Genomic DNA, 14,245 nt, shown 5'->3' with positions numbered 1-14,245 from the left:
GACTTCCACGTGCAATGCCGACCTCGACCTCATACATATACCCGACATCTCAACCACATCAGACCTGCCCGCCCCCGCAATATGTGAACCCGAAGACTTCTTGCGATCGATAAGCCCTCGGCACCCAGACACTCACATCCAATTCAGCCGTGATTTCGTCCCACGACAACGCACGTCCGCTCCCTTACACTCCACCTCGATAGCGAACCGGAGTTCCGAATACAAATAGAAACACCGCAGACAATGCCAGTCCCGCAAGAGAAATACCTGTCGCCCATCTGGCGCGATGGGCTGTACAAGGACAAAGTATTATTCTGCACCGGCGGCGCAGGCACCATCTGCTCCATGCAAGTGCGAGCCTTCGTGGCTCTCGGGGGGAATGCGTGCATCGTAGGACGCAACGTAGAAAAGACAGAGAGCGCAGCAAAAGACATAGCAACCGTGCGGACTGGCGCAAAAGTCATCGGCCTGGGCAACGTGGACGTCAAGGACCCCGCCATATTGAAGGCTGCCGCGGACAAATGCGCCAAAGAGCTGGGCGGAATCGACTTCGCCATCGCCGGCGCAGCGGGCAACTTCCTCGCTCCCATGTCGCAGCTCAGCAGCAACGCCTTCAAAACCGTCATGGACATCGATGCACTGGGCTCGTTCAATACCGCCAAAGCCGTCCTGCCGTACTTGATTGAGAGCGCGAAGAAGAACAAGAACTCCGGCAAGAGCAACCCCACCGGCACCGGCGGCAGGATCCTCTTCATCAGCGCCAGCATGCACTTCCGCGGCCAGCCGCTGCAGGCGCACGTCATGGCCGCCAAAGCTGCCGTCGATCAAATCTCCAATGCCATCAGCATAGAGTATGGGCCGTATGGCATTACGTCCAACGTGCTGACTCCCGGACCGATTGCCGAGACGGAGGGGATGGAGCGCTTGGCTCGGGCGGGAGATCGCGATGGCGCTGCGCAGGGGTATTTGAGGCGCATTCCGTTGGGGAGGATGGGGGAGACGAAGGAGATTGCCGATGCGATGGTGTACTTGTTCTCTGAAGCTGCTAGTTATGTGAATGGGACCACGCTCGTGGTTGATGGGGGCCAGTGGAGGACCAACAGCTCTGGAGACGAAGGCTTCTCGAAGTATCCCGATTTCATTCTGAGCGGGGAAGAGGTCACGGGCGTGAAGAGTGGGCGGCGAAGTAAATTGTGAGTGGTTTATAGATTAACGAGGACGTTTACGTTGATTCGCTTCCCATATTTACATTCCACGGGAGTCTCTACCATTTCCATTGTTGCCTGAGGATATCATAACTACGAATTATTGTAAGAAAGTCGCACGCCAGCAACCTACATCAATGATAATAGCAATACTTCTTGAAGCAAGCATTGCACGTGCTGGAAGGCTTCGCCCCGGACTTGGTGTTGATGCCACAAGCCAGACACTCCGGCCAGCCCGCCGTGCCATTCTGCAGCGCAATCTGCACCCCGTTCGCAATCATCCCGTCCGTCTGCGCCTCGGTGTACTCGAGCATGGCCGTGGAAGTGCCGGAGGGATAGATGTAAGGCACGTTGGGAAGGTAGATGATGAACACCGTGTCCGTCTCGTTGCAGCCAAAGAAGGTGGCGCGTTCGTTGAGCCCCTCGCTGACGAACGTGTTGACGGGCGGGATGTATGGCATCTTCTTCAGCCCGAATTGTTGCGCGTTGAGGTAGGTTTGGTAGATTTCGGTGCCGTTGGGCAGGTTGCCGTCCGTGTCGGCGCTGTTGTCGTTGACGATCAAAACGTCGACGTCGCGTGCGGGCTGGATGAAGGGCCAGATCGGGTTGTTCTGGCCGGCCTCGCCGCCGTCGGACAGCGTCAGCTGCGTCAGGTTGCTGACCAGGGAGGACGACTTGTAGTTGTAGAAGGGGTTCTCGTAGAGGGCGAACAAGTCGTCCTCTGATGGAGTCTCGACGGCTGCAACGAGCGTTTCAAACGCCTCCAGGATGTTGTCGCTGCCCGTGGGCGGGGTGAAGCACACTCCACCCAGCGCAATGTTGAAGACATCGGAGCTCGTGCCGAAGACGTAGCCAATGTTGTCGTAGTTTGCGACGCAAGAGCTCTGGCTGACCGGCTTTCCGTTCGAGAGTTTCGATCCCATGTAGCTCGTCACGGCAAACGCGTCGACGCCTTGGTCCCACGAGCCGTATTCGTAGGGATGGAATTCGAAGATCGGGCCGGTGATGGAAGGAGCGCACTGGCCCTCGGCTGGGAAATCAATGGTGGTGGTCATGATGGGGTAGGGGACGTTGTGCTCGGTGAAGTTGCTCAGGCCTGTCAAGCCGGAGAGCGTGTCTCGGACGCCGCCATCGGAGCCGTAGAGGAGTTGGTAGGACAGCAGGCGACCGTACGGATCCACAATGGTCACATTGTAGCCCGCAGCGGCCTTGGCGGCAATGTCGGCGGCGACGGCAGCGTAGATGGTGTCGTCGGAAGTGGAGAGCAGATTTGCGGGGACCAGGAGGGAGTTTTGGAACGCCGGGCCCCAGAGATTGTCGCGCAGAGAAGTGATGGTAGGCCAGTTGTTGGCTGCGAGCGAGCTGAGGAACCACGCACCTCCGGACAGACCGCCTTGGTAGGTTAGGGACTGGTAGATGCCCGCCACGCCGGAAGAGGACTCGCGGTTGTCGAATGCCTCGACCACACCGGCGGTCGTCAGAAGGGAGCGATAGCCGCCTCCGCTGGAAGTGAAGCCGATAACGGGGAGCTTGGTGCTGCTGCTGCTGCTTCCGTGATGACCCCACTTGCGGATGTAGGAAGTAGTCGAGCCAGCGGCTTTGGCGTGGCGGGCAGAGACATAGCTGGCCTCCTGCGAACTAATGCCACTGGCAGGCCGAACGAGAGGCGTGCTAGGGCATGATGTTGACACGGGAGCGTATGGCGTAAGGCCGACCTTGGGGCTCTTTGCTTGAGCCTGAGTCGGAGCCGCGTCGGCCAACGCGCTGAAAGCGAGGGGAAGAAGGGAAAGAGTAGGAAGCAGCATGTTGAAATGAGTGACGGCAGAAGCAGTAGGGTGGTGCGAATGGAGTGAAGAAGGCTGGGAAAGGCGAGGTGGTGCTCGATGCAGGACGCGCCGAGGCTTTTATGCTCTACCTCATGTCCCTACCCTCACATAAGTTATTACTTGCCTATCCAGCACCCCACGTGGTGTGCAGGTATTTGCGATCGGGTCTGCAGCGAGGCCCAGCCGTTGGCGCACGCTCTCCGCACTCGCCCTCGGCGCCTTTCCGACCCAAGAAAACGGATGAAAAGGAGATGAAGTACCCCGAAGTGGAGTTCAAGCATTGGTCAAGCTTTCGGCAAGATGAGCCTAGATTGAGGAAGAGTGCATCGCATCGACATGCATCTAGATTTCTTGAGTCGAGGATGATGGATGTCGGAGAGGGGTTACCTGAGATGTCATGTATGACTGATCTGATTCGGCTGGTGTGACGATGTCGGTAGTCGAGTCATGAGCGGAATGTGTGCAACTGGCACAGTCATGCCGCACCGCACGCCACAGCTGGCGGCTGAGTAGAGTGTCAAGTGGCGCGTCGTGAATTTCTAATCGGTCAACGCGTCTCTCACGCTCGTACACAATTAAATCGCCAGATGACATGCGTGCAGCATGGATGATGGCGGAGGACATGGAATCTCTGAGAATGAACTCACTTGCGCGGTAAGCTCGCTTCACCGGGGCATTTGCGACGCACCTGTAGCTGTGATCTGATCCACATGCAGATCTGTACCGAGATCCTTTACCAACCGTTGACTCTCCTCGACTGCCTTCACACCTTTTGTGGGTCGTGCTTGAAAGAGTGGTTCAAATGGCAGGCCACTGCCGCCTCGCAGAGTGGGAGGAATGCGAGCAACCCATACACCTGCCCATCGTGCCGCGAGTCCGTCAGACGTACCAAGGCGGATTGGCGATTAAACACATTGCTTGAAGGCTTCCTCAAGGCGCATCCGGAGCGCGCAAAGGGGGAGCAGGAGGCCGGTGAGCTTGGAGAGCATTACAGGCCTGGCGAGAATGTGCTGCCTCCAGTACATTTCGCGGCAGAAGATGAGGACAGCGAAGATGAACGCCTGCTGGCGGAGACGAGGGAGCTCAGTATGCAGCATGGCGAACCTCGATCGAGGCAGAGGACAGCACGCACTTCTCACGAGCGGCGGCGGGACCAGCGATCCGCACGACGCGATCATCACCATCTGACGGAAGCGAGACTGCGAGAGCATGATGCGAGCCATCCACATATCGAGCACCAGCCTTCTCTTCGCAGTTTGCTGAGTGCTTCAGAGTCAGATCGCCAAAATGTGCAAGCAGAGATTCTCGAGTCAATCTTCTCGGAAGGCTTGCTCGACGGCATCGACTTAGACAACCTCACCATTGCACAGGAAGAAGAATTGACCGAACGGATCGCCGAGACGTACAGGCGAAGACAGCGTGACAGGGAGCGATCAGGCAATCGGCAAGCCCGTCCATCCGAGACCAGACCTGCGCAAGTATCGCCTCCGCGCCAAAGTCAGCCATCTGCCCATAGAGACACCTCCGATGCCGTGCCAGAACCCTTACATCCTCGCCCCCGGCCACCAATCTCCCGGCCTCATCTTTTCGAGCAGACCCTTCAAGAGCCCCCAAGAACGCAAAGACGATCTCGCAGCTCAAACAGCCATCGAGACCGAAACACTGCGTCTTCTGGGGATGGGGCGTCAGCGCCAGCATCCCGCTCAGTAACTGACTTGTCACAGCAGCCCAGTCCTGCGAATGCTCAACGCGAGCGCCGTCACAGGCTGCAGCCGGCCAGGACCATTACCGATCCTTCGAATGCTGGCACTCAGGCTGCTCAGAATCATGCTGTCCGCAACACCTCTAGCACGCACAGGGATGCAGCTGGATCTGGAGCTGAAGCCCCATCACAGTCAGGAGACAGCGCTCGGCGAGTGGTCAGCACCACAAGTGAAGACTCTGTTCCAATCATTGACCCAAGGGCACCATCCAATCTGGCACCACAACCTACTATTCGGCCGGCCATTTCGAACGCCGCCTTCGCACCAGAGACTGTGGAAAATGGGCGACATCCCCAAGTTGCGCCTTCTGTCAGATGTAGTCGATGTGACCGCGCAGAGATCCAGCATGAGCTACACTACAACTGTCGTCGATGCTTGGAGGGAAACTTCAATTTATGCTTGCAGTGCTACCGCGAGGGCAAAGGGTGTAACCACTGGTTCGGGTTTGGCTTCCGTGCCTACGAGAGATGGTCTCACATCTCACATTCCGAGGGCCGGCCGACTAGCCTCGACCCGCCACATGTCCTCGCAGCTCGCAAATACGTCAAACCTAGCGCCGAAACCCGTGAAGCAGCGCCTCCAGCAGAGCCGGCGCTGGAAGAAGGTGCCTTCTGTGAATCATGCCAGGCATTTACAGACGACTGCTACTGGTATTGCAACATCTGCCTCGAAGGCGCCTGGGGCTTCTGCGACAAGTGCGTCAAGCGCGGCCAGCACTGCACGCACCCGCTCGCCGCCGTCGCGCACATCAACACCCTCCAAGGCGGGCACTGCGATCCTTCGCGCCTGGCCTTCGTCGGCATGCCGCATCTGAGACAAGACACGTACGTCAACTTGCCCTTCACCACCAGCTGTGATGTTTGCCATCGCTCGATTCCGCCTGCTAGCGCGAGGTTCCATTGCTACCAGTGCAATGATGGCGATTACGACATTTGCAATGAATGCTACTGGGGCTTGGTCTCTCAGGACACAGTCAGTCAAGCGAACGGGCCGAGTGGGTGGAGGAAGTGTCCGAAGGGCCACCGTATGGTCGTCGTCGGCTTCGAGGAGACGTCGAATGGTGCACACCTTCGTACCATCGTGCGCGATCTAGTTGGCGGCTGGCGTTGGAAAGAAGATGGAGGGTCCCAGCCCCCATCCAACCGGGTACCACCAGACGGAGGGGCCGGGCTGAAGTGTTTGGCTCTCTACAACTATTTCCCCAAGAAGGGCGTAGCCGACGAGCTCGCCTTTCCGAAGAACGCAGAGATCCGCGAGGTCGAGGACAAGAATGGCGACTGGTATGTCGGGACGTATGCCGGGAGAGTGAAACTCTTCCCCTCCAACCACGTGCGCATTCTGTGATGCCCTCGCCGAGATGGATGAAGAAATGCCGATTACGAGGAATGAGCCAATCGTTTTGTGTATATACAAGGTCTTCAATGCTGACATTATGTTCTAAGCTCCGCGAAAATGTAAGGGAATATGACCACACACGCTTTCCAGAACACGCCGACGCTCCCGACCAGCCGAAGGGGTAATGCCAGTAGACTCGCACTGGTGATGTAGATCCACATCGCGTATAGCGCCACTGCGAAGAAGTGATAGAACAAGACGAACGGCCGCCGGATGATGCCGCCTAGTAAACCCACAGGCCCATCGATGCAGTTGCCTCCGAGCTTGAAATACTGGAAGCACCCCTTTTGCAGCGCTTTCAATTGCTCGTCGTCGGCTGCGAACAGCGAGTAGAGTGCCTGCGCGAGGATGTTGATGACTGAGGTCAGTCCTTTGCGCTGCCAGTGGAAGGTGCGCATTTGCTTGAGCACGAGGGGAGTGTTGTCTAGCAGGGGGACGCGTTGCGGGCTGAGGAGTTCGGAGAATAGGACCACGTCGTTCAGAGCGACTGTCATGCCTCCGCCGGTGAGGGGATGTCGCATGTTCATGGCGTCGCCGAGCAAGATAAGGCCTGGGGATTTGTTGGTGGTGGCTGGGAGCCATGAGTTGGGCATCGACTTTAGGCGATCGCGGTCAATGGCTGCTTCGAAGGCTGGCTTCACTTTGGCTGGTAAGGTTGGTAATACCACGTTGCGCAGGTGACCTTTCAGGCCCCCGTTCTTAACCGATGCCGAGGGGAGGTTTTCGGGCACGTCAATCAGGGCGCGAGTTTCATGGGTGCCAATCTGGTAGAGCAAGACCGGCGCTCCGTCTCCGAGCACCACATGGCCGTGGCATGGCATCGGTAGCTCCACGTCAATCAGCTCCAGCGCCCAGAACTTCGACTTGGAGACCGGCGCATCATTTCTGAATTCGTTTCGAAACTTGCTGGCATAGCCATCGGCAACGATCGTCAGGTTGCCGAAGAAGGAGTCGCGTTCGCCATTCACCGTCGCCTCGACGCCCAGGATCTGTCCGTTCCACCCACTTCGTACCAGTTCTGTTGCTGTAGCCTCCACCACCGTCACATTCTCTTGCTGTATGGCCTTTTCGCGGAGTTTGCGAATGAAGCGGCCGTGGTGAAAGGAGCGGCCTTGTGGTCGCTTGCGCTTCGTCCCTCTCATCTCGTCCGTGTTCACGTCCGTCACCTCCTCTTCCCCTCGTGCATTCTCGGGGTACTGAATCGCCACCTCTTCTCCATAGTATATCACGTCGTAGCCATACACTTTGATAGCGTCGATGCCCTCGAGGCAATCTCTCAGCCCAAGCTTCTCGAGCGCCTGCACGCCTCCAGGCTGCAGCAGCTCTCCAACGATTCGATCCGGCACTTTGAGGCTTTGGTCGGCCTCCCGGAGCCACCTCTCCAACAAGATGACGCTCCGGCCTTGACACCCCAAAGCGTATGCTATTGCGCAGCCCAAGATGCCCGCTCCGACGACCACCACATCGGCCTCATGATACCGCTCCCGTTCCTCTGCGCGTTGCTGTTGATTGTTCATAGCTGCTGTATGCTCGAAGACGCTTGAGGACGGTTTCTTTGTCGGTTGGAAAAGGCGTCGCGAGGATGTAGCATGGCGGAGCATGCGCCTCCCGCTTGAGAGAATCTCGGCGCTTCTCTCCAAAGTCGTTGACATCAGATTCCATTCTCGGACCATTTATTTGGTTAGAGTTCAGGGTCAACGCGCTATGACTAAGCAGCCTCGGCGCGGAGAGGCACCTCACGCGACCCGCGAAGACGACAATCACCCGATTGCAAGTCCCGGAATGCTCCCAAAGCGTCCCCTGAACGGTCGAATAAGGCGAGACAATGTCATATGACAGATGACAAGAGATTGCAGGACATATCACTGCATGCGCGCTCCCCCGGCCGGCATAGACTCGAGTGCAACAACATCCTTGACAGACCCGAGTGTCACAGTCATGCTATCAATTCTACTGGCTCGCATAGCGGGGTTCGAATGAGCTGTCACCGCGGCGGCCTGCATGCATTACACAAGCCCAACATGGCATTTGGACTTGTTCATGCTGGCCTCCATCTTTCACCATGTAGTGTAGCGCCTCCGATGCAGCTGATGCAGGTAGGAAGCCTTTCTGATCGACAGAGCAAAGGCGCAGGCGCTTGAGTATCTACCTTTGATACTGGCTGGATTGTTCCGAATACTTGAACTCCGCCGGGGTGCATTGGCAGATCGCACCATTGACCTGCTGCTCCACCCGATGCTGTCCCCGCGTGCGAGGCCCCTTTGCCCGGGAATCGGTACGGTTTAGGCGTTTGCCAGAGTACACGGTGCGCCAGTTCCTGGTAGCCCTACGCAATAGCTTGCGGGTCTCGTAGCTCTCGTTGTTGGAAAAGCAATGAAAAACGGTTTCGATTCACCCGAGCAATATCGCAGACCGACCCCGCATTCATTGTCACCCTTCAACCGTGGTATCCGGCGAAATGTCTGCTTCACAGACTGCGTGCGCCCCAGTCCTCAACAGAACCGACATGTCCTCGAGGGAGCCCAGATTCGGCCAAGCTTTGTTGTGCGATGCCCATCACCGGAATCTCAATCCCTCGCTTTCACACAACATGACCAAGTATCCCTGCCGAACTACAGGACCACGTGTTGCCAACGCTCGCCGTCCTGCGGGAGGTAGATTGCATACGCACGATCCGACATGGGCCTCCCAGCTATAAGTATACCTACGGTCGGATACTTCATGGTATACGACGTGAGCATCGGCACTCCACAGCTTTTCGATAAGCGTAATCGCGTCGTGGGGCTCACAAAATGGTTCGTCCATCAGGTTGCCACGGCGGCACCGCATGACGAGGACTTCAAAGTCGTCAGTCCATGTCACACGAATCCCTTCAAAGTTCGCTTGTGCAAGAAACACAGAATCCCGCGCTTCTCGTGTTCCAGCGGTAGGGGTTTTCAAGTGACTTTGCTCGAGCACTCGACCAACTTGCTTCTACTCCTCGAACGTCTGCGCAAAACATCGAGCTGGATAACATTTGCGGCCTTTGCTAAGCCGCCGCGGCAGATGAAGTCTCCTCCACACTACTTCAGCCATTTTCAGAACTCATGTCAGAGACACATCCGACAACGCGAGAAGAAGCGCCAGTGAACAGCCATGCATCCAATACTGCGGCGGCTCCGCTGCTGGTCGACTCGCAAACAGCTGTGTCTGTCGTGGAGTCATCAACAACTCGGGTCACAATCAGCAGTCTACTAAACGCAGAGGCTGCTTCGCCACCACGCCGACCCGAACAGCGGGTTTTCACAGCAAACAATCGGGCTTCAGTGCTCGAATCACACGTCACCCAGCTCCGCCCTGCTCAATGGAGCCTGCGAGATGCTTTCAACGACCTTCACGACTTACGGCGCTTCCCACTGGAGCACGGGCTCTCTGCGCCAATCACTCCTCTATATAGCACTCGACCTGACCAGCGAAGACACACACAGCCATCCCGACCATACCTGCCGAGACACTCGCTAGCACATGACTATATATCTAGCGGTCTTGCTGCGCCTGTGGTGGCTCAGGCCTCAGGTTCCACGTCGTTGATGATCACCAGGCCAGCTTTGGTGAACGCATGGTCGCCTGTGGCTTACGACCTGGTCATACGACAGCAGCCGCTGGCAGCAAGAGCATGCGGTTTCGGCGAGCGTGATCGACGAGTCATCGACCCCCCACCGATCCTGCAGCTGACAATCACCGATTGTGCTACGAAAGCTCCACGCGCAGATCAAGAGGCCATCTTCGCCGTGACTTGCAAGCTGGCCAAAGCCGGTGAAGACGTCGGAGAAGCAGGCATGCCGCTCGCTGATATCGCTCCCGGCCCATCGCAGCTTCCGCTCACACACTACCTGATGGGCACCACAGCCGCCTCCCCCTTCCAAGGCAAAGACGAGCACCTCGTCCCGGGCACATTCTTCGTCTTCGCAGATCTCAGCTGTCGGTACCCGGGAAAGTACAAGATTCAGTTCCGACTGCTCAGAATCGATCCCCGGAAACTGACCCTGACGTCCGACTCTTCGCATCCCGTCGTCGCGTCTGTGGAGACCGATGTCTTCACGGTGTATGCTCCGAAAGACTTTCCCGGCATGCGAGCCTCGACTGCGCTCCTGAAAGCTTTGCACGATCAGGGGCTATACGTGAGTTTGAAGAAGGGGACGGAGGCGCGGAAGAGGAAGCGGAGGGCATCGCAACGCGGAGGAGCGGTGGGGCTGTCTGATGGCAGCGAAGTTGATGCCGCCGAATTTCTGGACGCAGACCCGACCGAGCTCACCGAGTCAAGGATGATAGCGCCAGGGAGAGGGAAGAGACGGCGACGAGAGTCGTGATGCGCTGATCGCCTTTTGCAGCATTCTCGGATCAAGAAAGCCTCGCTGTAATGCATTTCTTGATGGGCGGCTTCTCGATGAGGACAAGCATAATGTGGAAGAAAACGGATACATGTCAATACTTTTGATATCTGGTGACTGTTTCTGTACGTTCGCCTGCTCGAGCAGAGGCAATGTTTTCGTCTGAACGACCATCACGAGTGTTCCTTGTGCTCTCCAAGACTGTCCTCCAGGTCTTCGTACAAGGGCACGCCCCAACTGGCCGCGGGGTTGTTGAAGCGGAAATGCTCCTTGCCCAACTTATGGATCTTCTTCAGATCCTCCTCCTCCAAGATGCACTGCAGCGAATACAGATTCTCGGTGATGTATTCCTTGTGGCTGGACTTGGGAATGACGCTGGTGCCACGTGTGAGTCCCCACATGATGGCAACCTGCGCAGGGGTGCAGTCGCGGTCTTTGGCGATTTCTTTGATCACACTGTTGTTCAGCAGAGGCGTTGGCGCATCGTCGCCGGGGCCATAGACGGGGTTGGTGCCAGCGAATGGCGAGTAAGCCGTGACGTGGATATTGTGGTCCTGATGCCACTTGACAAAGTCGGCTTGCTGGAGGTAGGGATGGAGCTCCATCTGATGGACCTGCGGCGGGTGCGACTTGCTGTGCTTGAGCACTTCCTTGATCTCATGCGGGCTGAAGTTCGCCACGCCGATGTGGTGCGTCTTGCCCTTGTCGACCAGGTCTTCCATTGCCTCCCAGGTGTCGAGGTAGTCGATGTAATTGAGGCCGATGGCGTTCTGGGCCACGGACCAGTGCATGAGGTAGAGATTGAGGTAGCCGACGCCGAGCTTCTCGATTGAGGCGTCAATGGCGGCTTCTACCTTCTTGGGGTCGTGTCTAGAGGGGGTTTATGTTAGACGGAGGGTTTTTGCTGCTAGAGGGTAAGACGCCTTACTGGTCATTCCACAGCTTGCTCGTAATCCACAAGTCGTCTCTCGACAAGCCCGTCTTGGCCAAGCCATCTCGAATACCTTCCCCGACTTCTCTCTCATTCCCGTAAGCGGCGGCACAGTCAATGTGTCGATAGCCGGTTTGAATCGCCCAGGACACGGCCTCTGAAGTGTTGTCCGTCAACCTCCACGTGCCGAAGCCTAGGAGGGAGATTGCCTCTTGAACCAACGGCCGTACTGGCTGGATGTTGTCTTCTTTGATGGCAACTTGATGCTGTTGAGCCAACGCGAAGGCTGCCAATGGCAGCAATGACAATACTGATCTCATTTTGTATTCTGTTGTGATGGAGTGAGCGTGATGAAGGAGGGAGCGGGCAGAAAGAGGGCAACGACGTCAACCGGGCTGCAGTCCCTGTGATGCAATCGATCTGCACAGCACCGTCCTACTCTGGCGCATTCGCATTGGTCAACCTGGCAGTTTCACAGTTTCACCTGCTTCAATACTCTTCAAAATCTCATGCACACATCTCTCCATCTCTGACTGTGGGCACCACTGAATACACGGCTGCACACGATTATTGTACTCTTGTGACGCCGTCAGTGTCCCAAATGACATCGACTCAAGTCGACGGCTGCATGTGGGGGAGCAGCTCCCTTAGTCATCAAGCAGAGCATCCAAATTCGGTCTAGTACGCTCGGCTTTGTCGCGTCGCGCCTCGTGAAGCCTGGACTCGTGAAATTTCGATGTCACGCCGGCGTTCCTCTCGTTCCCCTCCTCATACGACAAAGGGGCCACCGCAAGGTGTTGAGACGACAAAATGAAATACGTACTCGTGTCTGGAGGTATCTCAACCAACCAAGAACCCAAGACTGCATCCCGCACAACCGCTGACCTCTTCCGGCAGGTGTCATATCCGGCGTGGGAAAGGGCATTATCGGTGAGTGCGGTGACTGGTCGAGATCAATGGCCAACCGACGGCTGATGTCGCGAGCGTGGTTCAGCCTCCTCCGCCGGACTTCTTCTCAAGACCATGGGGCTTAAAGTGTCGAGTATCAAAATCGATCCGTACATCAACATCGATGCTGGCCTTATGCGGCCGACGGAGCACGGCGAAGTCTACGTGTTGGATGATGGGGGCGAGGTAGACCTGGACCTCGGAAACTACGAGCGCTACCTCAATATTACGCTTTGCCGCGACAACAATATCACCACTGGTAAAATCTACCAGCGCGTCATCCAGAAAGAGCGACGCGGGGATTACAAGGGCAAGACCGTGCAAGTCGTGCCGCATGTCACTGGAGAGATCGAGGAGTGGATCCAACGAGTGGCCAAAATCCCGGTGGATGAGACGGGCGAAGAGCCGGACGTGTGTGTGATTGAGCTGGGTGGCACGATTGGCGATATCGAGGGCATGCCGTTCGTGGAGGCCCTATGTGAGCTGCGGCGGCATTGCGAAAGAGACGACTTCTTGCAGATTCACGTGTCGTACATTCCAATCGTGCAGGGAGAGCAAAAGACGAAGCCCACCCAGATGGCCATCAAGGCTGTGAGGAGCGCCGGTCTCATCCCCGACCTGATCGCATGCCGATGCGAGAAGGAGCTGGAGAACAGCAGCATTGAGAAGATTGCCCGCTTCTGCCAGGTGTACAACAAAAACGTGCTCAATGTGCGAGACATGCCATCCACATACCAGGTTCCCATGCTACTGGAAGAGCAAGGCCTTGTCACCCTCATGACCAGCATTCTCGGCCTCGACCGACTGACCATTGCGAAACCTCTCCACGACAACGGTGCCGTCTTGTGGGACAAGTGGAAAGACCTCGCTCTGGGAATGCAGCACGTGTATGAAGAAGTCGAGATTGTGATGGTGGGGAAATACTTCCAACAGCCAGATGCATATCTGTCCGTTGTCCGCTCTCTCGAACACGCCTCGATGCGATGCAAGCGAAAGCTTCGGATCAAAGAGATTGATGCCGAATCATTGGAGCCCGCCACGATTGGGAAGGATCCTTCAGCATACTACAAGGCATGGCATGATCTGTCCACGGCCAAAGGAGTCCTTGTCCCGGGCGGGTTTGGCAACAGCGGGATTGAAGGCATGATCCTGGCAGCGAAGTGGGCGCGAGAGCAAAAGGTACCATATCTCGGCATCTGCCTAGGCATGCAGGTCGCCGTCATCGAATTCGCACGATCGATCTGCGAAATCCCATTGCCGCAGGCCAATTCGTACGAGTTCGATGGTACGGACGAGGATCGCGTGGTCATTGCCATGCCCGAACACAACCCGGGTGATCTGGGAGGGACGATGCGATTGGGGCTTCGTCCCACATTCTGGCAGCCCGACAGCGAGTGGTCGAAGCTTCGGGCGCTGTACGGGCTGGAGAATACCAACGTCAACGAACGCCACCGACACCGTTACGAAGTGAATCCCAACTACGTCGAGCGATTACGGGCGCAGGGTCTGACATTCATCGGCAAAGACGAGACGGGCATTCGGATGGAGGTGATGGAGCTCCGCGAGCACCCGTGGTTCGTGGGCGTGCAGTTCCATCCCGAGTACGTGAGTCGCGTTTTGCACCCCAGCAAGCCGTACCTAGGATTCATCGCGGCGGTCTCCGGCCAATTGAACGAGGTCACCGCTGGGGAGAATGGGGCGAGTGGGAAGGCGGTGTACCAAGCGTTGGGCGGGCACAAGGTGAACGGCTTGGTGAATGGGGACACGAATGGCAAGGCGGCGTTCTAGATCGATCAATGCTTGTATA

General features: G+C 56.9%; 7 protein-coding genes across 7 annotated transcripts in view; 4 read left to right on the top strand and 3 right to left on the bottom strand.

Annotated features, from left to right (window-relative positions):
* The first annotated feature begins 34 nt into the window (after positions 1 to 34).
* On the top strand, positions 35 to 1,252 carry BDY17DRAFT_299468 (uncharacterized protein). The gene has a single exon (XM_033733917.1). The coding sequence runs from the start codon at positions 244 to 246 to the stop codon at positions 1,195 to 1,197; it is 954 nt and encodes a 317-aa protein (XP_033588261.1). The 5' UTR covers positions 35 to 243; the 3' UTR covers positions 1,198 to 1,252.
* Positions 1,253 to 1,339: 87 nt separating this feature from the next.
* On the bottom strand, positions 1,340 to 3,010 carry BDY17DRAFT_317452 (lysophospholipase; the record flags this gene model as incomplete). Its single annotated transcript, XM_033736103.1, has 1 exon — positions 1,340 to 3,010. One exon carries the CDS (start codon positions 3,008 to 3,010, stop codon positions 1,340 to 1,342), a length of 1,671 nt encoding a protein of 556 aa, XP_033588260.1.
* A 557-nt stretch (positions 3,011 to 3,567) lies between these two features.
* BDY17DRAFT_299466 (uncharacterized protein) lies at positions 3,568 to 6,186 on the top strand. The gene is made up of 2 exons (XM_033733916.1): positions 3,568 to 3,685; positions 3,748 to 6,186. The coding sequence occupies exons 1-2, from the start codon at positions 3,635 to 3,637 to the stop codon at positions 6,136 to 6,138; spliced, it is 2,442 nt and encodes an 813-aa protein (XP_033588259.1). The 5' UTR covers positions 3,568 to 3,634; the 3' UTR covers positions 6,139 to 6,186.
* BDY17DRAFT_299465 (ERG1 squalene epoxidase) lies at positions 6,187 to 7,826 on the bottom strand. The gene has a single exon (XM_033733915.1). It carries the CDS (start codon positions 7,788 to 7,790, stop codon positions 6,225 to 6,227), a length of 1,566 nt encoding a protein of 521 aa, XP_033588258.1. The 5' UTR covers positions 7,791 to 7,826; the 3' UTR covers positions 6,187 to 6,224.
* Positions 7,827 to 9,758: 1,932 nt separating this feature from the next.
* BDY17DRAFT_252373 (velvet factor-domain-containing protein) lies at positions 9,759 to 10,538 on the top strand (the record flags this gene model as incomplete). The annotated part of the gene is made up of 1 exon (XM_033731251.1): positions 9,759 to 10,538. One exon carries the CDS (start codon positions 9,759 to 9,761, stop codon positions 10,536 to 10,538), a length of 780 nt encoding a protein of 259 aa, XP_033588257.1.
* Positions 10,539 to 10,640: 102 nt separating this feature from the next.
* Positions 10,641 to 12,168, bottom strand: BDY17DRAFT_299461 (NADP-dependent oxidoreductase domain-containing protein). Its single transcript, XM_033733914.1, has 2 exons — positions 11,488 to 12,168; positions 10,641 to 11,429 (listed from the first exon to the last, which is right to left on the bottom strand). Exons 1-2 carry the CDS (start codon positions 11,808 to 11,810, stop codon positions 10,733 to 10,735), a joined length of 1,020 nt encoding a protein of 339 aa, XP_033588256.1. The 5' UTR covers positions 11,811 to 12,168; the 3' UTR covers positions 10,641 to 10,732.
* A 53-nt stretch (positions 12,169 to 12,221) lies between these two features.
* The window catches only part of BDY17DRAFT_299459 (CTP synthase N-terminus-domain-containing protein), a 2,061-nt gene continuing 37 nt past the window's right edge, over positions 12,222 to 14,245 (top strand). Inside the window, exons 1-3 of the mRNA XM_033733913.1 lie at positions 12,222 to 12,325; positions 12,388 to 12,420; positions 12,485 to 14,245. The exon at positions 12,485 to 14,245 is cut by the window's right edge and continues 37 nt beyond it. Coding sequence (XP_033588255.1) covers positions 12,301 to 12,325; positions 12,388 to 12,420; positions 12,485 to 14,226 — 1,800 coding nt within the window. The 5' untranslated portion in view covers positions 12,222 to 12,300 and the 3' untranslated portion in view covers positions 14,227 to 14,245. The remainder of the gene's footprint in view (positions 12,326 to 12,387; positions 12,421 to 12,484) is intronic.

This window comes from Neohortaea acidophila, assembly GCF_010093505.1.
Source record: "Neohortaea acidophila strain CBS 113389 unplaced genomic scaffold BDY17scaffold_7, whole genome shotgun sequence".
Lineage (NCBI taxonomy): Eukaryota > Fungi > Ascomycota > Dothideomycetes > Mycosphaerellales > Teratosphaeriaceae > Neohortaea > Neohortaea acidophila.
The sequence above is the reverse complement of the archived record's forward strand: the minus strand, read 5'-3'. Positions and strand labels throughout refer to the sequence as shown.

Bases quoted from the DNA above. Each gene is read 5' to 3' on its own strand.
- BDY17DRAFT_299465 (XM_033733915.1), bottom strand. From the start codon at position 7,790: ATGCTCCGCCATGCTACATCCTCGCGACGCCTTTTCCAACCGACAAAG.
- BDY17DRAFT_299468 (XM_033733917.1), top strand. From the start codon at position 244: ATGCCAGTCCCGCAAGAGAAATACCTGTCGCCCATCTGGCGCGATGGG.
- BDY17DRAFT_299461 (XM_033733914.1), bottom strand. From the start codon at position 11,810: ATGAGATCAGTATTGTCATTGCTGCCATTGGCAGCCTTCGCGTTGGCT. The intron at 11,430-11,487 runs GTAAGGCGTCTT...AACCCCCTCTAG, and splicing joins AGCAAGCTGTGGAATGACCA to ACACGACCCCAAGAAGGTAG.
- BDY17DRAFT_299466 (XM_033733916.1), top strand. From the start codon at position 3,635: ATGGATGATGGCGGAGGACATGGAATCTCTGAGAATGAACTCACTTGC. The intron at 3,686-3,747 runs GTAAGCTCGCTT...ATCCACATGCAG, and splicing joins AGAATGAACTCACTTGCGCG to ATCTGTACCGAGATCCTTTA.